Here is a 26,522-nt window from a genome sequence, read left to right as displayed (position 1 = left end):
CATCCTTATTCCGAGAGGCAGAATCCAGTGGTGCAGAGACCTTGGGCGCCAGTTTATGAAGCAATCCTGCTCGCCCAGACAACCCTACCTCTCCAAGTGTCTCCTGTGTCCTTAGCCTCAGGACCTCCCGAGGCCACCCAGCGACACCTGATTTACCACGGGCCAACGCGCTCCTCCCTCCCGCCTGGCCCCGCCCAGGCGGACTCAGCCGCCCGCCGAGGCGTGTCCCTCGCTGCCCGCCGTAGCCCGGCGCTCGGCCGGCCGCCGTTCCCAAGATGGCTGCTGCGCGCACGGCTCCTGCGGCGGGCTAGAGGCGGAGGCGGAGTCGAGTCACTCCCTCACCCCGAGGCTCCAGGTCTTCCCGCACCGGGCTGCAGCTGACGACCCGCCGCGGTCATGCGAAGCTCGGTGCACGGATGAGAGACGCCATCGCCGAGCCGGTGCCCCCTCCCGCCCTCGCCGTCACCCCTGCAGCCGCCATGGAGGAGCCGCGGCCAGCACCGCCGCCACAACCGGAGCCGGAGCCGGAGCCGGAGTGCTGCCCAGCGGCGAGGTGAGTGCACGGCTGCAGCCGCAGCTTGGAGGGAGCGGGGTGGCGCGTGAAGGGGGCGTGGGGTCCTCGGCTGCGCGCCAGGTGGGCGCGGAGCATCTGGACCTCCGGTGGCGGGAGGGGCGCGGTGCAGCACGGAGCCCGGTGCTCTGCTTCCGCGCGACCCCTCTCCGGGCTCCGGGGCCAAGCTCCCGAGCGACCCCGACCCTTGCAGTAGTGCTCCCGGGGGCCCCGCTGCAGACGGCCCCTACTTGCCCCGGCCGCCGCGGCCGTTGCCGCCACTGCTGCTCAGGCTCGGATCTGTGATCCGATGGAAGGAAGGTGGTCTGTCTGTCTCCTTTTTCCAGGAAAAAGAGAGGCGTCGTGCCTCTCGGCTCCTTGCTCCCGAGTCCCTTTGCAGCACGCCTCCCAGCCTTCTGTCCTCAGGGCGAAGCTTCACGTAACTGCAGACAATGTTCCTTGCCTGAGAGCCTTTTACTGTCCTCTAGCAACAGCCTGATGCAGTGTTGTGCACGAAAAAGCTAAGGGTTAATGTGTGAAACTTTGCTACTTGCAGAAAGCTCCAGGATGAAACTTTGGTACCCAAAGTATCTGTTGCATTCTGTTCCATAGAAGCTGTGTTAACTACTAATAAGAGTCTTTAAATTTTAATTGGGAGGGTGAACTCACGGTGTCTTGATTTTGTGTTTAAATGTCAGTTCTTTGCATCCCAGGATAAGCTTTGTCTGCCCCCTGTCCCTTAGACTGAAAACACTCCCACAACTCCTGGCTTAAGGTCTTGCTCTATAACCCCAGAAAGAAGGCAGTTAAATAAATAGCTTTGCTTTTTTCTGCTTGGAGAAATAGCAAATTTATAGTTGTAGTGTTACCTGAACACGGGAGCCACTCACACCCTTGCTTGTCACCACTGGGTTGCCTGAGAGGAATTTTATTTTTTCAAAGCTGAGAAAGCTACTGCTTTATTTTTCTTAATGTCAAGATAGTGCTGTGACATCTTAAGGGACATTTTTCTTTGAAGAATAGTACAGGATGCTGTTCGAAGTTTTATCAGAAAGTTCATAATTTTCTTAATGTACTGAGTTGTTGAGCATTTTTTACTCCTTTAATCGTTATTTTAGAGATAATAAATGAGAGTCCTTACTTAATGGTAAGAATGCTTTATCGCTTAACCATTTCTTTTGTTTTAATGCATTTAATCTTTACAACGGTCTTATGAGTCAATTCTGCTGTTCACCTCCTGTATGTAAGAGGAAACTGAGGCAAAAGGTAAATAGCATACATAAAGATTAACAGGTCGTAATAAACAAAAGTCTGGCTGCCTAGTTTGTGCCTTAATTATCATGAGGAAGAGGGATGATTTCATACCCACAGACCCGACATTATAATTCTATGTAACTGTTCTCTGGGGGAGAAAATGGACTTGAGCGTTGTTAGGCAGAGGGATAAAAATCTGCTATAAAAACGCTGCTTTTCTATTGATAAAACAGCCTTGCTTTCCAGCCAGGATCCTGTCTCTTTGTTATAATAAAAATAGGTCAGGATAATGGGCTTCATCCAACTTTAAGTGAACAGCAGTGTACAGAACAAGGAGATCTTTGAAGTATTTTTCTTAGCAACATTGCAGTTAATTTTACAATAGCAAATCTGTAGAGCAGATTTTTTTTTTTTTTTTTTTTTTTTTTTTTTTTTGGTAAAGCTGTTGCTTTGCCTTTTTTGCTGCAGTAATGGACACTGCCTCCTCTTCAGTAGGCAGAGGTGACCTCTGGCACGCTTACTGTACCTCTGTGGTAAGCGATGGATGTTGCAGGGGAGCGCCAGTTGTTTATATGCGGTCCACACTCTTGCCTATTCACAAGAGGCTCGCCTCACACATTCTGAATCTGCTCAGTGCCTCCTCCTAACACTCCGGCGACCACTGATATGTTACGTAGCACTTACCAGGTTAACTGGCTTTCTGGCAGGCCAGAATAAAGCTGTCGGCATTGTTGTTCACCTGCTGTGCGTGCGTGTCATTGATCACGCAGGCTGTATTAGCGCACAGGTCTTTTGTAGGAGTCAGGCCTGTACATGTTGGCCCCGAAAGCCGTATAGCAAGTGCACCAGTGGCAGATGCCAGCACCCAGGATGTCTGCTGTGGGTGCGCTCTGTCCCGACAGCGAGTTATGCAATGGTGGAAGAACAGAAAACAGGTTGCCAGCTGACTGGGCTCTGTCAATAGCTTCAGCTCATGTAGTCCACCTTGGGGACTTGTGATCCTTAGTTCTGGTAGAGAACTCATGAAGATGGTTACAGTTGTTCTTAGTGATTAAGCTTCTGAACAACCATTCTTATTTCTTTTTCTAGCATCCGGGTCACTTTTAAGAGGGTCCTGATGTGCTTAGGAGCACTGTTAGAGTAATTTGAAGCAACTTAACCCTTGTGATTTTTTTTGTTGGGAGCCGACTTTAGTAGAAAGTGGCTAGATCAACTTTGCAGCCATCTGGAACCATATACCCTGATGAAAGACTTGGTTGTCAAAAGCCTACAACAGCTGAAGCACACTGTGATAAATATATTGTTTATCCCACATAGCTTGTTTTGCTGTTTAGTGACCTCAGCTGTATGGTGCACGTGGTAAAGTGTTTTCACCTGTGTTCTCCTGCTTGTGTATATAAATACCTCAGAATTCCCTTCAAAAAAAGAGACTTGATCACACCCTGTCTTGTCTCCATTCTTCGAGTTTCCTGCCCCTGCTCTTGACCAGAGCACTTAGCCCCCAAAAGCGTTGAGGCAGAGTGTGGGCCTCAACAATTTTTTTTTTTACATTTGTGCATTTAACAAACACCAATAAATTTGATACTAAGTCTAATAAAATGTTCCTGCCTATTGCATTCTTTGCTTTAAAATAGTTACGTTAAATATGGTCTCATTGTTCTCATCCACTGACCTTCTGAGTACAATGTCAATAAATCTCATTATACCCTTTTCTAACCAGCAACTTTATTATTGACTCTGTGTAGTGTGGCTCTTCTAAGTTACTTGTGAAAACGGGTTTCACTTCTTTAAAAGCGTTTGAGCATCCTCACTTCTGGGCAGTTTAATCTCTCTGCTCTCTCAGATCCCCACCTTGAGCTCATTTGTTTCTGTCTTGACTCAGGCTGTCACCTGTTACTGATATGGTGCAGCTCCAGACTGCTTTGTATCCGATGTGTCTTTACCTGAACCACTTCAACAGTAGGTGCTTTTACAGGGGCAGCTTTAGACAGAGGAGCAGCCAACAGGCAACACAGCCTCCAGCAATGGCAGAAACTCTGTTCTGGCGTGGATGTGACTTGACTCTCCCTGGTTCCTTTAATTGTCACTTCGTGAAGTCGCTTTACTTCCTTCCTGTGTATCCTCTTGATGCCTTGAAAATCTTGTTCTGAAACTCTCTCTGAAAGATGGGGGTACTTCCAGATCTTGCGTGCTTGATGGATAGATTGCCTTAACAGCTTCCTGCTGTCTGGTTCCTCATTCCTTGAGGATTATTTGTTCATAGCCGGCTCCTGTCTCCATCCTCCCAGTAGACCAGGTGGCATGGATTCTGCTTAAGGACTTAATGTTGTTTACAAGTCAGCAGGCCATTGGAAATAGTTTTAAGTAAGGGGAAAAGGGAAGCAATATCAGGAAAGGAGTTTGACTCACATTTCTTGGTTACTCTAGGCTAGCACTGCATTGGCAATGAGCGAGTTCAGGTGCTGAGCCTCTGCTGTTGGGGCACAGTGGCTCTGTGTAACTCTGGCCTGTAGAAAACCCCACTATATATATATAAAAGGCTGGTTTCAAAGGACCCCGTAATTAATATCAACAGACTGAGGAGGTAGCTTTCCAGTCTTGGGCACAGCCATTGCTTCTGCTATGAGAGACAAGGGTCTTTTCTCTTCTTGACTTTACAGGGCCACTTTGCCCAGCCCTCATCACAGATTGTCCTTCATTGGGTTACATAGTTTGATTTTAATCTTTAGTTTTGCTTTAATTAGATTATGGCAGCCCCTGTTTTTTGTTGTTGTTGTTGTTGGTTTTTTTTTTTTTTTTCTGTTTTAATTTGGGGTGTAGTATGTCCTTACACATAGTTGTTAGGAAACTCTTGGTGGTAGGGTAGGTATTTTTCCTCTCTTCATAATTCCCCTGTCTCCCACAAAGAGTACTTTGAAATAGTAAGGATGTCAGTACTTGGTGCCTTCTCAGATGCCTTTTGCTTATTCTGTTCATAAAGGATCCTGATGATATGTGGTTTTTCTGGATTTAAGTGCACATTTTAAAAGTTAATTAGAATTCTGTAGCTATTAAAAACCATGTTGTTAAAGAGCGTGTAGTGACATGGGAAGTGCACACATCACAGGTCTTTTTGGTGGGGCTTGACTATTTTTAGAAAGATCCCCAGATACCTCTCCTGTCTGATGTGCCCTCCATTGAGCTCAGTGTAGGAAGTGGATTACCAATAGGACTTGTAAAGGACGGTTCCCAGGCGGTCCTCTGTCTCCAGCTGCAGGAACCCATCTGCCCCGCACCCTTCACACAGTGCTCTGCCTGTAGGAACCGACCCCATCCTAGACGGTGGCCTTGGGCTTTTTGCTAAGGCTTGTCACATTAGATCCTGGGGAAAGGAAACTCTCAGTTTGATAATCGGAATGCATCATTTGAAGTCAAGCTGAGAGCTAACTCCCAAAAACTGAGGCTAGCCAGCCCCAGAGAGGTTGTTTGGTCCCAGACGGTGATGAGAACTCCAGAGAAACGTGGAGGCTTCGAGGGGCTTTGGCGAGTTAGTTCCCTTTCTGCTTAGTTGGTCTTCCCTTCCCCCTTCGGTTTGACCTGTAACTAATAAATTCTCTCTTCTCTCGGATTCTTTCTCTCTTTCTTACCCTCCCCTTCCCTCCTTTCTTTTTAAAAAATATGGTGTATGTGTTTATGTGTGCATGTATGAACACATGAACCTGTGGAGGCTGGAGGTCAGTCTTCTATTGCTCTCCACTGTAGGTTTTGGGACACTATCTTCTATTGCTCTCATAGAATCTGGAATTCACCAATTGGGCTAGATTGGCTGGCTAGTGAACTCCCTGTATCTTCCTGTCTTGGCTGAAACGTCCATCATGCCTGGCCTTTATGTGGGTACTGGAGATCTGAACACAACATGCACTTCATTCACAGAATCATCTCCTTAGCCCCCAAATAGTCTCAAAACTAAATTTGGTTAGGCATCTTAAAATCCGAATATGTAGCATAATCACATTTAAAAAAAACCACACACAGAGAGAAAGCATTGGAAACATACCAATTTTTTCTAAAGCTTTCATAATGAGCATGTTATAATTATTTTTAAATACTACATAATTAGAGGACCTAAATCTGCGTGTGTGTGTATGTATGCATGTGCGCTCACATGCATGTGCATGTAGTGTGTACATGTGTGTGTAGGGTCATGTGCCCATGCATGCTCATACAAAGGCTAAAGGAGAATAGCAGACACCTTCTATCTGTCTGTCTGTGTCCCTCCCCCCTCTCTCTTTCTCTCTCCCTCCTTCCCTCCCTTTCTCCCTCCCTCCCTTTCTCCCTCCCTTCCTCCCTTTCTTCCTTGACAGTCTCTTACTGAATCTACAGTTCAGCATTTTGGCCAGGGTGGCCATTCACCAGGCTCCTGGGATCTGCCTGTTTCTGCTCCGCACCCCACATGCTGGGATTGTAGGAGTGTGCAGCCATTCCTGTCTTTCACATGGTGTTTGGGATCTGATCTCAGGTCCTTTTGGCTTCACAGCAATCACTCTTAGTCGCTGATCCATCGCTCTAGCCCCAAATCCTTTTAAAATTGTATTTGTGTGTATGTGTGTGTGTGTGTGTATGTATGTATGTATGTATGTATGTATGTATGTGTCTAAGAGTGTCTGCTGCTTGTGTGCAGTTTCCTGTGGGGAACAAGAGCCAGTGTTAGAGCTCAATGGTCCTGGGGTTAGAATCGGTTCTGAGGCACCTGATGTGCAGCCCTCAAATTTCTAACTACTACACTTATTAAAGTCTTCTCATTTTGAATTGTTACTAAAAACTGAAATGTATGAGTTTCCATGTACCATATGAAGCGAATATTGTTACCAGATCTTAAATGAACTTAAATTTTACTTTAATACTTTTTATTGTGTGTGAATTATCTGGGATGATTAAAGCAAGCTGGATTTCTTTAACCATTTAGTTCATCTTATATTAGAGAGTACTTCAATAGAGATAAAAGAACGGTCTGGTGCTCTGATGGTCTTTCGTATTTACAGAGAGCTTATCTAAAGCCCATAACTGCGTTCCCAACACGTGTGCCTTCTTAACAAGCTCCGTCTGTCTTCAGTGGCATATTTGAGATGGCCTCCTCTGAGAGGGACATCACTCTGCTGACAGTGGGTGTGGCCTGTGTGGTCTCAGATCTCAGCAGACCACAGCCTCCCATAGTAGAGTGTTTGCTTCTCTGCACGTGTTTGCTGACAGCCGAGCGAAGGCTGGCTTTCCACTTGCAAGTGCATTCGCTCTTCCTGTTCCACAGACCTCAGTGGATGTGTTAATCTCCTTGATCTCACGGAAGGCACAGGTTGATAAAGCTGCAGTGAGTGTTATTAGGAATATATCAGGCATCCTGTCAAAGTGTGTCATAGATGGAGTCCATGCCAGCTGTAGAGCAATGGGAACCCTGTGCTGTGAAGCTGAACAGGTTGCTGCTTTGGGGAGTTCTTTGCTTGTGAGCTGTTTGGAGATTTTCAACCCCGGGGCTGTTAGAGGTCAGCTCTAGAGCTGGCTTAGAGAAATTAGTAGGAATTGTTAACCATTGTAGTCTTTTGGTGGTGGTGGTGGGGAGTTTTGAAAAGAACCTCCAAATAAAAAAAACCCCAACCCTTTAATGCATTTATTTAAAATCTGAATTCTATTTTATTGTTTAACAAATTGTGTTCTTAGTAGCCCAGGATGGCTTCGAACTTCCTATGTAGCCTAGGATGGACTTTGAGATTCTGTTCTTTCTGCCTTTTTCTGGGATGCTGGGATTGCAGGTGCATTCCACCATGTCTTGTTTATACAGTCTGAGGATTGAACCTAGGGCTCTGTGCATGTATTTCACAGTGACTCTGTGTTTCTCATGATCTTTGATGGCACCCACCCCTCCCGTTACTCTCTTGCACAGCCTCTTCCTATTGGTTTCTTCCTCTTTCTGTGTGATTACCCTGATTAAAATATACTTGATTTTCTCACAAAAATTTTGAAACATTTTCTTTTACATATATTTAGTTTTTGCTGAAATAAAGAGTTAAGCATTTACTAATACGAGTGTTAAGGATGGCCGGTCCTTTAATCTGCATTTCATCATACTTCCCAGCCATGGAGAGTTCGGAGTAGGAGGAACTTGGAAAGATACGTGCTGTGCCTTTCAGTGCAGAGATATGAAAGAACTATGTGCAGACTGCAGTTGCCTCAGGTTACAACTCAGGACCAGGTCCACAGATTCTTGCTTCTCTCTCCAGTTATCACCCTGAGCCCAAGGGGCTCCTTAGCCCCCAGACTCGCATGCTGACCTTAGCTCACCCCACAGGAGCAGCGCCTTGGTCGTTACGGCATGCTCTGTGTTCTAGATCAGGTAGGCTTGCTGGGATCAACTAGAAAAAAGATTCTTTTCAGAAAAAAAAAATGCAAAGAAAAACAAGAAAGATGAGAAATGTCCTTTCAACTCATTGTACACAGCTTTCTCCCCATTAAAATGTAGGGCCTAGGATATAAGGTCCAGAGCACAAGGTTTTACATCAGTGGTTAATCTTATCTAGGCTGTCTTTTAGAACAAGTGAGTAGCTCAGGAACCACAGTGTGAATGTGACCTATAGTAATGCACTTTAGAGAAGTTTGAACATCCTGTATAGTGGAAATAAATTTATGGTACATTTGATTCTGTAACATACAATCTATAGTAATTATTATGTTGTAGTAAATGTTCAGTTTTACCAACTAAATTGATTTTAAAACTCACCAGTAGATTGTGACTTTGATTTTGAAGTACATAATTGTCCTAAAAACACAAAGGATGCTGTTGTACTTTTTACACTGTCCCTCGAGGCTGAGTCAGGAGAACTAGTGACAGTCTTTATCTACCAAATGACAGTCAAGATTTGCATGTGGAATGTCTTTACCAGGCATATATGTTTGAACATTTGGTCCTGATGCTGGTGGTTTGGGGGAGATTGTAGAACCTTTTAGGCACTAGGCCTCTCCTTGAACCTATAGGATTGTAGGGTATAAAATTTGAAGGTTTTAAGCTAACTGAACTTCCAGGTAGAACTTTCAACCATGGTCTGACAAGATGTAAATAAACTGTGCCCCAAGCTTCTCTTACCACAGATAGACTTCCCCACCTTGATGGACCATTTCCCTGAACCATGAGTCAAAACATGAGTCTCTTCCCTTGTATTGCTTGTTAGGTATTTGTCACAGTGACAAGAAAAGCAGTGTCAGAAATTGTACTCAGAAGTAAGGCCATTGCTGTGACTGTGTTAGCTATAAGGCTATTACTAGGACCACATGGTCTCTAAGGCTGTTACTCTAACCATGGTCTGTAGGCCGTTGCTGTGACTGTGGTCTGTAAGTCATTACAATCACTGCCGTCTTTAGGCCTTTGAAACTGGTTGTGGGAGGAATGTGGAAAAGTTTGGAGTTGCAGGCTAGAAAGCCTTAGACTGCTGTAAGCAGAGCTTAATAAGACATTCTTGTTGGAGTTTGGAAGACCAGAATACCAGTGTGCATGTAGACAATAAGAGTAGGCTCAGGAGGTCTCAGTAGAGGACAGGAATCTGTTGGGAGCTGGGCTAGTGGCCATTCATGTTACATTCTGGGGAGAATTTGGCTGTTTTCTAAAACTGGAGATTCTAGTGTGTTAAAGATGTCAGGAACATGAGGCTCCTGTGGAAGAGAATTAGAACGAGCTGACTTCAGAGATAGCGGGCTTTCTTTGGTGGAAATGAGTTCGGCAGAGCATGACATTGGGGGCGCTGTGCTGTGGTTGCTCACTGCTTTGAGTCAGGTTTATAGTGAGTTGACAGAACAGAGCAGAGACGTGTGACGCCTGTGAACTTTGGCGATAAGAGTTTGCACAGAAGTGCTGTTGGTGAAGCAGTGGTGACTTTCAAAGCAATTCCTGTAACAGAGAGAAAGTTTACTCCAAGTGTGACCTTAGAATGACGGTGCCTCCAAGGTGCCATGCTCCAACCCACTCGTTGATACAAGTGCCTCCTAGCTTCAGCCGTACAGGGACTTCGGCCACTGCAGCTGTGGGGAGCTAACCTCCGTCTGCGGGCATAGCGTGGTGTGGTTATCCACATAGTACTGGTGTTGTGTGTAGTAAGAGTTATGGGGTTGTAGAGGCTTACATGAAGGTCCCAGGCTGAGCTAGGCCACATGTAGGAAGCAGGGTTGATGTCCCTGTGTGAAGTTTCTTGATAGGTTGTGTGTGCAGCTATGCAGGTGACATCTAAGTGACTGGATGTCAGGACTGTGGGGGCTCCTGTGGAGGAAAGCTGAGGGTACCAAGTAGAGCTGGCCAAAGAGAGAGTGGCTATCTGTGCTGCAGGCACCAGTGCAGTACAACCCTTCGGCCTCTGAGCAGTGTCAGCAGGAGCCCCAGGTTATGGACATGGAGCTTCAGGCTTTGCACTTGCCCTGCTGGGTCCCAGCCTTGCTCTGGCCAGGCTTTCCCTGCCGCCCTCCTGGTCCTCTCTATGAAATGGGAGATTTTCCCTCCATGCTACTGTAGGTTGGAAGTATGTTAATCTGTGTTTTGATTTTACAGGGGTTAGAGTTATAACATTTCTTCAATTCCGAGAAGACACCAGCCTTTTTACCAGCGTAGGAACTGTAAGACTGAGGTCTTTTAAAGTATGGACTAGACTTGTTTGCATCATGGATGGTCACGTGTCTGTGGGGTCTGTGGAACAATACTATAGCATCAGTAGAAGATGTCTTCCCCAGGCTCACCTGTGTGAACAGGTGATTCCCCACCCCCACCCCCCTGTGGTAGCTATTTGGGGGAGGTTGAGAAAGCTTTGTGGCCTGGGGCCTCCCTGGCAGGGGTAGGCTGCAGGTGCTGGGCTGGGCTTGCAGGTCTAGGCTGTCTCCACAGTGTCTGGAGCTCTCTGAATCCTGCCCAGTAAGATTTGAGGAAACCCCTCCCCAAGCCTCTGGTGTTCCCATTGGCTGTGGGAAGCAGGGCTCTCCACCCACCATGCTGGATAGACTATATTACTTGTATTGGGAGTCAAGCTAGGATCCCGTTAAGTTGCTTCAGCGTTTATTTGGTCACTTGGTTGAGAACGCGGATCGAAAGCAATTTGGAGGAAAATAGCAAGATCCTTATCTCGGGCCACACTGAATCTGTCCTGTGGAAAGCTATCCAGTGGAGCAGGTGGGTCTCATGCTGTGGTTTAAAATTTAGGATTTATTTAAGAGAGTAACACTGGGTTGAGTATATGAATGGATGCCTTAGGTGATTAATTCACTTTTCTTTAAAACATTGACCTGTGTCTTAACATTTTCTAATAGTGTAATCCTTAAAGATGAGAATTGGAATTTATTTATCTTTGATGTGTATGTGCATGTGTGAGAGAGAAGGTGGGGAGAAGGGAGGGAGAGAGAAAGGAAAAGAGAAAAGGGAGAAAGGAGGGAGAGAGAAAGGGAGGGATCATGAGAACACATGTAGGCTTAGGATAGAGAAGTCTTGCTTTCTTCCTCTCTCTGTTGCCCTGGATTGCGGTTCCTCTGTTTGTGTCTTTGAGTTCTCTGGTTTTCTGTGCTAGTGTGTTAGCAGCTGCACTTGCATAAGGTGCTCTCACTTGTTTGTTGTCTGCTGTAAATAAACTTGAAACTGCTTGAGGCCAGGCCAGGCCATGCTGCTTCCTTTTTTCCCCTAGTGGCTGGGTGCAGACAGTAGGACGGATGCCTCCTGGCTGAGGGAGGCAGGGCTGCCGGTGCTGGGGAGGTTTCCCTACTCGACCGGCTATGAACCTTACCTTTTGATTCCTCCCTCACTGTGATTTGGAGAGAGTGATTTAACCTCTTTCTTTCGTTTGAAGAACAGAGACAGGGATGGCTTCTGCTTCATAGGTTATTACTGACTTCTCTACTGAGTGCCCAGTCAATGCCATTATTGTATTTCTATTCTGTTTCTTGTGGCTTAAGGTAGGAAGTGGGAAAACCCACTGTAATTGTTTTTGAGAGCCATCAAATACGTCTTAGAACTAGAGTTCTTCCCGTCTGAGGAACCCATAAACATGAGAGAGTGGAATTTTGAGATCTAGCTTTTCTACACCCTCTTTGGCTCCAGCTGTTACTTCTTGTGCATGCCCCCTGCCCTGCTTGAGATTGTGATAGGTGCTTGGCAGATCCTAAGCCATGTGGCCAGATGCTCTGGTGTGACTACGGATGAAATATCTTGTTGCAGTGAGGGGCAACAGCAGCTTTTTCTTTGGAAGTTCTTAGTTGTTTATTTAACTGGACGTGTGTGTGTGTGTGTGTGTGTGTGTGTGTGTGTGTGTGTGTGTGTGTAGTTTAGATTAATGTACTTTTCAGTTTTTAAACATTATACACTATATTTAAGAGTACTTTTTCCTCTTCAATTTGATGTACTTCCTTTCCAGAAAGTACATGAGATCTGCTCACCAAATTAAAGTAACCTAACAAGCCAGAAAGGTAACACAAGTCCATCTTAGAAAAGTAATAAAAGCGTAAAGACTCGGCAGCCACTGCTCCAGGCCCTAAGCTATGCTTGGCGTTGTGAAAGTGACGAGCAACAGCCGTATTTGCCGTCCTCTGACACCGATTTCCCTTGTAGTCTCTTTGCTCCCATTGTACGTTTCTAATTCACCATATCATTCCCTGTGACGTAACAATGGCGGGCATGTCTGGCTTGTTTATATAATGTAACCAGCTGAATTGCTTTATAGCATCTTTTATATTTTAAATGGTAACACACTACACTTCAATGACTTGATACAAATATGAACGTGCATTTTTTTACTATTCCATTTTTTTTTAGGATAGATCTCTTCTAGTTTGTAAAATAGAATTGTAAAGCTCTTGAAACACGTTGCTACATTTTTTAAAAATAGAAGTGTACCTTTGTTTTTATTCATTGTGGTATGAAAGACTATGCACTGGACAGTTTAAGAACAGGATCAGTCCACTAAGTTTTAGAGTTGTGTGGTTGGTATTAGTCTGTTTTTAATGACTGTAAATGAAATACCCAAGACAGACCAACCCAAACTTCTGTAAGCCAAAAGTTCAAATATGGTAGCACAAGCTCCAGGCACAGCCCCTGCTGGCTTCATCACTTTATGGCAGATAGCAACAGCTGGGAGCTGGGACTTGTGTGAGCAAGAGGTCCTGTTGCCAAACAGGAAGCCCAAGTGAAACTGGAGCTCTGAGAACCACCTTAATCCCTGCCGAGGGCACACCTGCAGTTGACTTTGGGACTTCCCACTAGGCCTTACTGCTTAGAGGTCTCAGCATGTTATAGTAACTGCCACTCTGGGGACAAGTTTCTAACACATGAATCTGTGGGGACAGACCATATCCATGGCACACTGTAAGCCACGAAGGAAGGGTCCTTATTCAGCAGTAGTTCAGACAACCCCTGGTCATCCTTTCTGTTGTTCTTTAGTAATTCTTGTTCTACTTGATTTCAGTCAGTAGTCTTGTGGACCCATCTGGGAGTTCCAGAAATCCAGACTAAGCCTACTGGTATTTTCTCAGAGTTGTTCAAACATGCATTCAGAAACCTCTGCCCAAAAGTACCTGGCATAGTCCTTCTTGCGGGCTCCGAGATAGCCCCAAATAGCCTGCCCTTGTGGAAGACAAGTACTCTGGCCTGTGGCTGGTTGCAAGTGCTGCTGGGAAGTAGGACCCAGTGTTCAAGGAAGCACGGAGGTTGCACACAGTTTCACACAGTAGGCACATGCTCTCCATGGAGGAGAAATGTTTAACTGCAATGTAAGACAGTCTAAGCACATATTAGATTACAGTGAGAACCTGTCAAAAGTACCAAAGAAAGACTATGCGCCAACCACTGTGATCAGTTATATGAGTCCTTAAGAACTACCAGCTTAAAGGATGCTTCATTCAAATGAACAAGTGAATGCCAAGTGAACATTCAAAAATATATCTGAAATTATGACTAATAATATCAAGCAAAGTAGTGCCAGTACATCAAGAAATCAATGTATGTTACAGCTAGTAAATGGATTGACAGCTCATTCACTGGAATCTTCTACAGCAAGTAGTTTCTGAAATATTTATATTTGACTTGTACAGATTTAAATTGGGGCGCGCGCACGAGTTCGTGTGTGTGTGTGTGTGTGTGTGTGTATGTGTGTGTGTGTGTGTGGGGGGGGTCTTGTCTCTTCTGATTGGAGTTCATGAAAAGTAGCATCAAACTATCCCAAATATTTTAAGTCTCTGGTTTTCCAGGAGCCTTCTGGGAAATCTCAACAACAGTTTTAGATTCTGCAAATTGTCAGATCTGAATGCAGTGGGATAAAGGTGGGTAAGAACTGTAGTTGGCTGCATACTTAACTGAAGTGCAACAGAATTTTCAGAAGTAAGCATAGCAGGTGACATGTAAAGGACCTAAAGAGATGTTGTCTTAGGTAGTCAAGCGTATAAGTTGGTGTGTAAGCCACAGGTGGCACATGGGACCTTTGCTTGTAGATAGGGGATCCTGCCAGCTCCATTAAGAACAAAGCAATAATCCAAGAAGCCTTTGACGTGGCAGCACAACCAGATTTTAGTTTGCATGTATGTAATTCGATTCCAAAACAACAATAAAAAAATTAAGAAAATCAGCTTTGACTATAAGAAGTAAAATCCCTTCTCTGTGAACCTTCTGTAACTTATCACTAACAGATTCACATATATGTACCCTTTTGTGGCATATAAAAGAGGTTTCTACACCTAAATTATGTTTAATAATTAATGTTTTCATACTTTACCTTGGTCTAGTTATATCCAGTGGGTAGTCATAAAGTTAACTCCGTTTAGCACCAGTGAGATGTGGCTCAGTGGTTAGAGCACAGGCTGCTCCTAACTGACAGGTTAGAGCTGGGGACCTGGGTACAGTCCCCAGCACATACACAGCAGCTCACAGCCATTCGTGTCTCCAGTTTCAGGGACTCTCTTGTCCTCTTCTGGCCTTCGAGGGCACTTAATGCACCCGGGGCTCGGATACAAGCTATAAGTTATCTAAAGATTTAGTCAATCCAGTATTATAATAGGGCTTCTTATCAGATAGTGACTCAGCTTGATTAAGTGTGAATTTATATTCTGTGTTAGCTTATTCAGTTAGTAAAGTTACAGAAGTTCAGGAACGATCTGTGGAAGAGCAACAACTTCTTCATAATTTAATTGCTGTTGAACTACAGGCTCATTTCCCCCTAATTTGTGGCAGTTTTAATAATACCCACTTTATAGAAGCATGCTTTATTTGTAAGGCATTTGAAACAACTCTCATAAGACGCATTGTGACCAACTTCGGCATAGCTGTCTAGAGGTAGGAAATGCAGTGAGGAGCAAAGGCGTCCTCTGAGTTTCAGATATGGAAGTAGAAACTCTCATTCTCAGGCAACACATTACATTCCAGCTGTGATTAAGCACTAGCACAGGGGTACAGAATCTACCACCGCATAGGTGTGTGCCTGGCGGGCATGAATCTTAATTGATTTGAGTGCAAATCATGGTGGATAAGTAGACAAGGCAGAAAAATGAGCAAATCATTCGCTTTGTCATCTTTCTCTCAGAAGAGACATGATCCCCGTTACCCATTAATCTGTTTATAGAGATTAGCAGATGATCAGACCATGAAACCCACAGAAATCACACCAAGAATTGGCAGCCATTCCTTACTCTTAGGCCAGTGGTGAGGGCCAAGGCATAAGAGGAGGCGAATTTACCCCGGCCCCTGATTACGAGCTCCACTCGGAGATCCTGAAGACGGGGTCTACATCCTGTCAGTTCCAGTTCCAGTTCACAGCTGGCAAACTGGAGTGGAAGACCAAGCTGATTTTACTTAGGCTGCTGCAGGGAAAAGTACTTATTGATAAACAGGAGTAGAAGCAGGGAAAACCTGGCTTTATGAAACGTGGGCGTCACTGCAGAAGCAAAGGTGAATCTTGTCTTAGGACCGGGACAGCCTCTGAGATTACTTCTTGTTTGTTGTCTGTCATATTCAGAGCTCAGAAGCTGTGCAGGATATATCACAAGGCACAGATATAATGTCCAGTTCTCTGAACTCTTTGTAATGCTGAGTGTCTTCATTTGGATCAGGTAGTTGAAGGAGTTCATATGATTGTTTTGCCTGTGCGTGCGTGCGTGCGTGCGTGTGCGTGCTATATGTGGGTGCTAGAAATCCAACCCTGGTCCTTTGCCAGAGCAGTCAGCACTCTTAACTACCGAGGTCTCTCTCTAGCCCCTGAAGTAGTTTAAAATTGAGTCTTGGAGATTATTTCTTCAACTGCCAGATCTGTCATCTTGAGGATGCATTGTAATTTTATATATCATTAAAATTTATTAATCATTAAATTGTAACAGTCCCTTTTAAATACGTTGGTTGTAGGATCTAGGGGAATATCAGAAATTACAGTATTGAAAAATATGTTAAAATCAGTGAGGTATAGTTTTGAGTTTTGCTTTTAGCTAAAGTTTTAGTGGGATTTGTGTATGGCCAGGCAAGGCTTCCTTTACATGGTCCTGATAAAGTCACAGAATGGGATGTGGGTCAGGGAGGGACAAGTGCGATGTGCTTTTACTGTGTGAATTTGGTTCAGTCTTTACCTGCCAGGAGATTGTGGATGGCAGCTGAATAGCACTGTTCCTGTGCTTTCTCCTTTCTCTTCAGGAAGCAGTTTGTTATGTTTTAATTGACTGGTGAGTTAGTCTGAGACAGGGCACTTGTTCTGTGTTTAGGCGGGCCTAGGACCCATTGCCTTCCTGCCTCGCCCCCCAGTTGCTGGGATTCCAGGTACAGTTTGTGTCTTTATAAGTCCTGTTGGGCTTTTTACCTGTTTCTGGTTCTTTTGCTATTATAAACATTGTTAAATGTGTCTTTCCAGCTCTTTCCAATTGTTTCAATAGAGTAAAATCCTGGGGTGTCAGATCGGTCTTAAGTACAGGATTTTTCTGTTCAGTTGGATGTAGTAGGGGCCCCCTTTTTAAGGTCTTTATAGGTTACCAAATGCTCAGAATATTTGTGCAAACACCCAGAGTTTATTCTTGTGCTATAGTGATGATTTCAGTTGTTATTAGGCTCTGGAGATGGGTACTTGCTACCAAGCCTGGTCATCTGAGTGTTATTCCCAGAACCCCTATAAAGGTGGCAGGAGAGAACTGGACTCTACAAAGTTGTTTTGTTCACTTGTGTGTCATGGTGTGTGTATACCCCGACCCCGACCCCAAATTAAGGCTGGGGCAATGGATCCATGCTTAAGAATACTAGTTACTCTTGCAGAGGATCTGAGTTTAGTTTCTAACACCCACAGTGGGTTGTCCACAGCTGCCTGTAACTCCAGTTCATGAGAATCTGACGCCCTCTTCTGGCCTTCCTTGATACTGCATTCACTTTGCATAAACCCACACACAGACACATAACATTTTATTTAAAATAAGATATAAAAATAATAAAATACGTTAACACATTTCTTGTATCAATATCTTGTGTTAATCCACCGTTTTCATTTTTTCCTGTTATGTTTTGAAAACATCTGCACGTCTTTCCTCACTGACCTTCCTGAGGGTAGCGACTGTCATGGCAGGTACTCTCTTCACCCCGTGGCTGTTTCTACTGCACGAAATTCCCAGGGTGTGTAATTAAGTGCATGGAGCTGTCGGTGGCTGTTCTGGATGCTCATAAGGCACTCCCGCAACATTTCAGTTTATTATGACCTGTCTAAAATAGTTTCTAAAGAAGTAGAAGAGAGACTATGGGGGAGGAAGCCGTCTGAAGAGAGGAGGATGGGAGTGAGGGTAATGAGAGCAAAGAAAGACAAAGCACTGCATGTTTTTTCTCATGAGTAGAAATATACATACACATACACACACACATATATATTACACACACAAACATACACGCACATACATGTACACACATATGCATACATACATACATACATATACACATGTATACTTTTTAAACTTCGTACTGATTCTTTGTAAATTTTACTTTATGCACCCCAACCCCACTCCTCTCCTTCTCATAGCTGCCCTCCACCCTTGCAATGTTTCCCCAACTGAGAAAAAAAAAAATGCCATTGTGCAAGCTGTAAGTGTGTCAGTGTGCCCCACAGTGTATGCCTCTGTCCACACTTTGCCTGCATGTTCATTGCAATGACTCATTGATCTGGGTATGAGGCCTCTGGTTCTGCTATTCTATAATACTGGACCCTCACTGGGATTTCTCTCGGCCATCCTGTTGTTTCTCTGTGTCATGGAGGTCCTATAGTTTTGGATCTGCAAGACCAGCCCCTTCATGAATTGCAGCAGTTCATAGAAGGAGTAGACGTTGAGGTGGGTCTGAGTCTGAGAGGCATCTGAGCTGGTCCACTCACCTTCTCTCTGCTCTCATGCTCATGATGAGGCCAGTTCACCAGCAAGCCCCACAACCAGAGCCAACTCTACCCTGTGGCCCAGGCGAGGTGCAGGGCCTGCTCTTCCAAGTGCTGCAGTAGGTAAGGGATGTGGCCAGTCTCCCCACTCTTATGAGCCTGGGGCCAGCTCTTCTGCCCATCACTGGTAGCAAAGGTAAAAGGGATGGGAGATCTGTGCCATTGCGCAGCAGACAAGAGACAGTGTCTGCTTTCCAGCTCTGATGACCTTGGGGCCTCCTGCTGCTATAGATGGCAAGGGGTGAGGGTGGGGGAGGGCATTTCTCCCTTGCCCACACTGTTACATGGTAGACAAGTTGTGGGACCAGCTCTCCAGTGCTCACACTCACCCTTCAGTGTCAGCTCACCCATGGCCCTGTCACCAGAGTCAGCTCTGTTGTGCTGTCCAGGCAAATGCAGGGCTTCCTTCCTCTGTAAGAGTCTGTAGCTGGTGAGGGCCAGGGCTAGCTCTTTTGCTCTCATGACCCCAGGGCCAGGTCTCTTGCCTGCTGCAGGTGTTGAGGGGCGAGGAGGGTATCTCTCCATTATCCTGACTCACTGGCAACTCCCACAATGGTTACTGCTGGGTCTGCTCTTTCGATCTCATGCCTCCAGGGCCTGCTCTTCCACTCTCAGACCTTCAGGGCCTGCTCTCCCCCGAAAATGTCCAGGTGAGGGCTGGGGCCAGCTCTGCACAGCCCTCAGACATCATGTCTCCAGATAGCAGCCCAGATTAGGGACATCTGCTTGGCCTTTGGTGAAAACAGACATCTGCTGCTGCAGGGCCTTGGACACAGATGTAGCCTCTTGGTGGTAACACAGGCTAGGACCCCACCGTGGTCCCAGGTGACATCACTGGCTACTCTCAGCAGCCTGCTCCTCACTACCCTCAAGTCTCCAGTTCTGCCTCTCTTCACTGTGCCCACATCCTTCTCTTCACTTTCTCTTCAGTTCTCCACCACTGACATGCTCCTCCTAGTGTCTCTGAGAGTCTGGGGTCTGTCCAGGAGTGCCCCCAGGAGTGTTATGCCCATCTGTGCATTATGGCACTGGGTGGGGGTCATCTTGGGCATGGTCTGCCTCCTCGCTACTGCCCCAGGCCTGTGCAGCACCAGACTGGTAATTGTCTCAGGCTGGCTCCCTGTCCAGACCCCTGGCACCGTACTGATCATCACCTTAGGCTCTCCTTTTCCAGGGACTGTTAGGTTACTAGTCACTCCGATGTCATAGGTCAGAACATTGAGCCTAGGTAGACCTAGCCTCTCTCCTCCCTGCCACCTACTGACGCACATATGACACGGCGGCCACACCTGCAGCGCCTCTAGGGGCAGCAGCACATACACTTACACGCCATATTTATATATGAGGTGTAACAGGAGGAGTTCTGTTTGGAGTTGGAGAGTGGTGTGGGGCCAGACATAAGCAAGATACAATGATAGATGAATGGAAATGTCATCATAAAACAATTAAAAACAAGAGAAATTAATAAAGAATAGTTTGAAAAGAATTCTGTATGGTATAATAGGCGGGCATAGTATTTGAGAGAAAATACCCATCTTTAAACCTTTGATTCGAGTGTGCCTCAGTTTTGTGGTCTTTGTTGCACCGCAACGCTACCCCTGACATAAAGACTTGGTGCTTTTCCTTTGACACTTCTCTGGTGTGAGGTTCTGGATTAGCTGGTAGTAAGAAAGCCACAGGAAGAAGCTAGAGTGAAGGCTTTTCTTAGGGTTTTCTAGTGTTGCGATAAAACACCGCGGCCCAAATAAACTTGAGGAAGAGGGAAAAAGATGGCTGGGTGTAGTGGGAGATGCTCGCCTGCTCACAGGCAGCCTTCATGATGTGTGTGGCTTGTGTTTTGTGCTCTTGTCACTTCGCCTCGTAGCCACAGTGCACATGCCTCCTGTGTGGCCAGCCTTACTGATTCTTGGCACGCTGCCTTTTGCTTTCTCAACACGCTCATGTTTTCTGAGGATGAAATGTAAATGAACGAGCAGGACTAATGAAAGGCCGAAGCACACTTTGCTTTTGGGTTCCTCATACTAGGCTTCTGTTTCTGTTTGCACAGTGGAGTTACACACCTTAGATACTCGGTTAGAATCTCCTGGGTGTGGTACCTGGCTGAGAGTTAATGCAGAGCCTGTCATTAGGTCTCTGTTTCCTCTTGTCCTCATATAACCAGAATTGCCTTCTTTTCAAAAGCAGCTCACTTGCTAGTGGCCTTTAAAGTAATTTTTCAGAATTGGAATAGTAGGCGATTAAAATGGGCTAGCAGAGGTCCTTCCCTGTTCCCTGGGATTTGCCAGATGCATCGCTGTTCTGTTTCCTCAAAAGACAGATGAGGCAACCTTCCCATGTTGGAGTGCAGATGACTTGTGCGTCTTCTGAAGTATGCATGGAAGTCTCTACCCCAGAAAGCCTTCCACCTAGGACGTCAGCACTCTGACTGGTTTCTTGGAGGCTCACCAGAGCACCAGAGGGCTGCAGGTCTTGCCCTCACCTGCTTGTTAAAAGCAGCTTTATTGTGTTGCATTTCATGTGTTGTGTAATCTGCTCGTCCAGTGTGTCCAGAGCCGTGTTTGGTGAGTATAGAGCTGTACAACCATGGCCATGTGAAAAAACCTTTCAGCTGCAGATCCACCCATCTTGTCTCCATCCTTCCCAGTCTGCCTCAGCGTGCATGGATTTACTGATTCTGGATGTTTTATATACATTTAACCATATGTGATCTGAACTGGCTCTTTTCACTAGTGTAATGCTCTCAAGTTTCATACATGGCACAGTGTGTGCTGATCTCCACTCTTCTGTATGGCTGAGAAATGTTCCACTAATCATGGACTGCACTTTATCTGCTCAGTGGGGTACCGGGGTGTTTCAACATTTTGTCTCTTAGGGGTAATGCTGGTGTGGCTGTGCATGTGCTAGTTTTGTATGCTATGTCTTGATTTTTTTTTTAGTATCTATCCACCTGGGGATAGAATTGCTAATCACTTACTTGCTCAGCATGGCCCCACAGTTTGACATTCTCACCAGCAGTATAGAGGGTTCTGTTTCCTCTGCTTTGTTGACACTTACTGACTGCCGGCCTGTCCTCCTAGGTGTGGACCGCTCACTGGGTCTTGATTAGCGTTTCTCCTGCATCACGTCATTGTCCCTTTTGGACAGGTCTCTGGTCAGATCTACGACTTGCAAATGTTTCTTCCTGTATTGTGAGCGTTGTTACCTTCTCATTTATAATTGCACAGAAATTTTGCATTTTGCTGATGGCAGTTCATCAGTTTCTTGGCCTTTGTTTCTTTGGCAAAGGATTTTGTACCAGAAAGATAGCACTGCTGCATGTAGGGTCTTAACAAAACACTCCTGTTTGCTGCCAAAGTGTCTTAGCTCTTGCACTTCTTTGGTCCATTTCAAGTTCACTTTCTTTGCCTCGAGCTCCAGTTCGTCCTTTCCAGGATGCCTGGCTGTCCATGCGCTGTCTGTTGTACTATTTCCTCTGAACGGTGTTGATCATTGAAACTGAAACTTGGCAGCCTTTGGAATAGGGGTTTGTTGCAGATTCTCAGTTCTGTTCCATCGGTGATACATCTGACTTTACTGTCTTGCCATTTCTTTGTGGCGTGATACGGAGCTGGTTAATCACAAAGCTTTGTGGTAAGCTGTGAAAGTAGGGACAGGAGCCATCGTTTTTTATTGCTGTCCAGGAGTATACTGGTCTCCGATCTCTGTGACGCTGCATGGATGTGGTGCACATACCTCTCTCCCTTGTTCTTTCCATGGTAGAGTCTGTGCACAATGTGTGTCAGGGTATATATTGCCTCAGTAAAGGTCCTGTGTGCACCGAGTGAGAAGAAGATGACAGAGGTTGTAGAGATTAATCAGCTTGGTATTAAGCTATAAAGAAACGGTGAGAGTCAGTACAGGTATAATTGCCCTTGTAAGAGGATTTATTACTGAATGTAAAGGAAAATTTCAGATAGGTGAACACATTTCTCTATCTGAGAAATGTGTCACCTTTGTGTAGTTTGGTATTTTAAATGATGTTGGTTTTCCCTGTTAAATTCTTTTAAATATTTTATAATCTTCCTTAAAACTAAGTCTTAAAAGAGTCTTTGTGCTCTCATGCATAATCTGAAACCGGGGTCAGGGACAGATGAGGTTAACTGATACCAACAAATATGTTGAATTTGACTTTCTGTAAATATTTTCACTTTCAAAACTGGTGATTTTTTCCCTTTTGTATCAATTTGTTTGTTTTCTTTTCCTTTTTTAAATAAAATTTCCCATCTGTTCTTTTCCCTAAAGGAATCCATATATATATATATATATATATTTTTTTTTTTCCCCTGTTATAAGTGAAGTGCTTACTTAGCTTTGTTGTAGCTTGACTCTTTGTCAAGTATTGCTTCTCCTGTACATGCTGCAAAGTAAGTAGTGTTATTTCACTTTAATACCAAAAAACCCCTAAAAACAAAAAACCAAACCTGCACCACCCTCCCCCCCCAAAAAAAACAAAACAAAACAAAACCAAACCAAATCCAAACGACAGCTTTTTGGGTTATAAAATATAGGTGTACTTCCTTTTAGTGATAACAGTAAACAGAGCCAAGAAGGGTAGAATGAACGTAAGTGTAGAGTGCCTGCTGATGACACTGAGTGCCAGGCAGTGTGACCCTAAGTCCTGAGACAGGAAGCAGGCAGAGGAACCTTTTTCTTCCTGGATACCTGTGTCAGGCTGAGTTGCATGGAGGCATCCCCAGGCAGCAGGGTGGAGAGGCAGATTGAACTTTGGAGCTGAGGTGGTTGGAGGCTGAGAGAGAATACTTGAGAGGAAGGAAGAATACAGAAAAGGGCTGCAGGCGCCTGGTGTCTGTCAGGCCTCTGGGCTCTGCAGCCACAGACACACGTGTTTCGGGCACACCCTGCTAACGATCAGGCAGAGCCAGCCACTGAAGCGCTGCTGTTCAAGAATGGTCCCCAGAGCCAGATGGAAGGCCAGCGTGACGATGAAGAGTCTTTTGTGCTGGCCTTAGGGCACTCGGTACAGACTTGGAGTTCCTAGCTTAGCGGCAGTGCCGGACTGTGCCTAGAGAAAGGCTTCTCTGCTTCTCTCTGCTATTAACCCTAATCAGACTTGAAAGGAAGTGTGACGGTTGCAGGGACTTGGAAATCATTCACAGCAGTCTACCCTCACCCCGGATCCTAAAGCATAGCAGTAAATCCAAGTAACATTAACTCTATGGCATCGATAGCCAATAAGAAATGACCAGCTACAGTATATGGCTGCAATTTCAGCCTTGAGAAGGCTGAGGCAGAAGGCTCATCCTGGGCTACATAGTAAGCCCTTCCAAAACAGAACAGAGCAAAACAGAAACATAAGACTCGTCATTCCAGCAAGCAGGAAAATATGACTGACAGCCAGGGTAACTCTGCACTCAGCGACGACAATCCCCGAGATGTAAACAGTAATGGCAGCAGCCAGAAGTGCTGTTACATAGACAGTGACCTTTAAAGACCTAAAACACACAAGAAGATTCTTGTAGAGCGCCCTGGGATGAAAGGTTTGCCCTCTGCAGTGACAGCCAGAGCAGGGTGCTCCGTGAGGTGGACACTGGTCTGTGAACTTGGGAGCATAGCAGCAGAAAGTGTGGATGTGATGCAGAGAGAGCAGCCAGGAGGCACCGAGCACAGGCTCAAGGGGCACAAGCAGCTGAATTCCAGACATGGATGGTGTGGGCACACTGGTGCAGGAGAGACTAGTGGCCGAGAGAAGCATTTTAAAGAACAGTTTCACGCGCAGGCTTCGTTCACGCGCAGGCTTCACGTGCAGGCTCCACTCGCAGGCTTCATTCACGCGCAGGCTTTATTCACACGCAGGCTTCATTCACGCACAGGCTCCACTTAGCAAGGAGCCCTACAGCAAGCTTGTCACCCTGAGGTCACTGCGTACTCCGTTGGTTGTCAGCCCTGTCTGTGAGTGGCATCAGCTTTCTCCTCCATACCACTGTTCATAGTAGCTTTCCTCCTATGTTCATACCCCTGGAGCTCTGACAGAACCAGCTTCCTTTGATCCAAATCAGTTTTTCTTAGGTTTCCTTAAAATCTTTCCTTCCAAAGGCTTTGTCTTTGTTATGTTTAGTCATAGCGTTGGAAGGATTGTAATTATCCTTAAATTAATGGTTACTTAGTTCAGTTCCTTAATTTGCATTTTTCTGGAATGTGGGGAGTACTACCTCATCTCAGACAGTGTCATAAAATGTTGAAAATTATCTGAGTTAGGAAACGCCTTGACTTTTACATGATTTTTCAAGTATGAAATGTGTGCATGTGTATTCATGGTGTGTTGTGGCAGCAATCATCAGGTGAACACAGAGTTTGAGTTCGTTTTGCATCCGGTGTCTGTGTCACCATGGTGTCTTGTGTTTGTCAGGATGAGACACTTTGAGCAGAGAATCTGCTAAATATTACCTGTGTTAGTGCCTCTTAACCTTTTTGGGGACCACAGACTGAGAAGGTGATGGCAACTGTGGAGTGGAGGCAGAGGTGCACAGGCGTCCGTGAGGTGCGCTCTGGGCTTTAGGAGATTCACGGGCACCACGGGCGAGCGAGGGAGCCGTGTGTGTTTCATGCACTACCTTCATGTGTACATGTTGGTTGCACATTGAAAATCCTTTCAGAAGCTGCCTGTGGTTTTTATGCCTGGAATACACAGGGCCTCAGGCTACATTGCCAGTCAGTACGTTCCACATTGGCCTTGGTATTCAGATGCACTTAGGGGTTTTGTTCTCCTGTGTGGGAGAACAGTACAATTAAACCAAGGACTTGTGTGTTTTTATCTGGAAGCCTTGAACCTCTGTTTAAACTCTCCTCAGTTTACATGGTTTTATTTGTAAAAATTGTTTCCGTGAGGTAAATCTTACACGTGTATCTCCATTTCTTTTATTTTGGGTGATTTTTACTTCTTAGGAGCCAGCTTACTGTGCTTAAGTCTTCCACAGTTCCTTAGGGGTCATTCTCTCAAGTAGAATGTGGGCTGGCTTTAAGGGCCACTGTTCATACATCATGACTCTGAACCCTCAATGTCCCACTAGGGTACAATGGACCTCCATGTGTGGCGTGCCACGCTGGTGTGCTGCTCTTGAGGTTAGGATGCACTTCTGTACTGTAAGCTGTTAGAAAGTGTAGCACATACATTATGCACAGTGTATACACTTGACAATGATAATAAACACATTTCTAGTTGGTGTGTTTACTGTTCCTTTACTGGTGTGTGTGTGTGTGTGTGTGTGTGTGTGTGTGTGTGTGCGCGCGCGCGCGCACATGTATACACATGTGTATTAGCACTGTGCTTGTTAGAACAGCGTGCTGTTGCACGAAGGTCACCATCCCTCGCCTGTGTGCTGAGATTACTGACTGCATCAGGGCCTGCTAGTGGCTGACTTGCACGCTCTGCAACATTTGCACAGTGACAGAGTCACCTAGCGATGGACCTGCTGGAACATACCCCAGTGTTGAAGAAACGCGTGACTAGAGATGGGAAACCTCACGTGGGAAGAAAAACCATCACAGTAGTGTTAGACAACTGTGTGCCACTTTGCCCATCTGTCTACCCGCTAGAGCAGAGTGGTAGGCTGAGTGAGGCCTGCGGAGACAGGCTCACAAGCTTCTGTCTCCTGTGCATGTCCTCATTTGATGTTGGGATGAAACAAAATCTCTGACTGCCTCAGCCACCCCAGTTTTCTCTGTCCATCTTGCTGTAGCGTGCCAGCCCCTTGCTTCCTCCTATGAGAAGGAACTCAGGTCCTTTCTATGTGCTGTTCTTTGTCTCAGCACTCCCCAGCCACCCAGCCACTTCTGGTCGGAGCTTTGAAGTTTCCACTGAAGTATTCTTCGAAGAACCTTTGTTTCCTGCCTGGTTCCCTGGGTCTGTTCTGGCTGGCTGTTTCCTATGACCTGCCGTGGGTGAATAAGCCTCAGCTACACTCTAAACTGTTGTGGGTGTGTAGTTCCATGCTTGTGGGTGGATTTTTGTGGTTTTGGAGCCAGGGTCTCACTTTGTAGCCTTGGCTAGCCTAGGACTTGATATATAGAGCAGGCTGCCAGTGAACTAACAGAGACCTGCTTCTTCCTCCCAAATCACTAAGATTACAGGTGTGTGCATGCCTCTCCATAGCTTGGTCTTGAAGTCAAAGGCGGGGGCAACCACTCCTCTGTCTGGTGCTGTGTCCCAGCTCAGTTCTGTGTAGTCGGGTCAGTGCTGAGCTTGCTGAGTCCAGTATCCCCCCAGGAGCTGACCTGTCATTAGACACCTTCACATACTACGGTGT

The 26,522-nt window shown here is 45.7% G+C and overlaps 1 protein-coding gene and 1 non-coding gene across 3 annotated transcripts in view; one reads left to right on the top strand and one right to left on the bottom strand.

Annotated features, from left to right (window-relative positions):
• The first annotated feature begins 251 nt into the window (after positions 1 to 251).
• Positions 252 to 26,522, top strand: part of Map3k4 (mitogen-activated protein kinase kinase kinase 4) — a 90,436-nt gene continuing 64,165 nt past the window's right edge. The window contains exon 1 of one of the 2 annotated variants that reach the window (XM_076926650.1): positions 252 to 553. In XM_076926650.1, the coding sequence (XP_076782765.1) occupies positions 417 to 553 (137 nt within the window). In that variant the 5' untranslated portion in view covers positions 252 to 416. The remainder of the gene's footprint in view (positions 554 to 26,522) is intronic. The other variant, XM_076926651.1, reaches the window with a different exon arrangement.
• On the bottom strand, positions 19,396 to 19,530 carry LOC143440208 (small nucleolar RNA SNORA17). The gene has a single exon (XR_013108049.1). It is a non-coding gene; the product is annotated as a small nucleolar RNA SNORA17 (small nucleolar RNA).

This window comes from Arvicanthis niloticus, chromosome 28 (genome assembly GCF_011762505.2).
Source record: "Arvicanthis niloticus isolate mArvNil1 chromosome 28, mArvNil1.pat.X, whole genome shotgun sequence".
Classification (NCBI taxonomy): domain Eukaryota; kingdom Metazoa; phylum Chordata; class Mammalia; order Rodentia; family Muridae; genus Arvicanthis; species Arvicanthis niloticus.
Note: the sequence above shows the minus strand (reverse complement) of the source record. Positions and strands in the feature narration are given on the sequence as shown.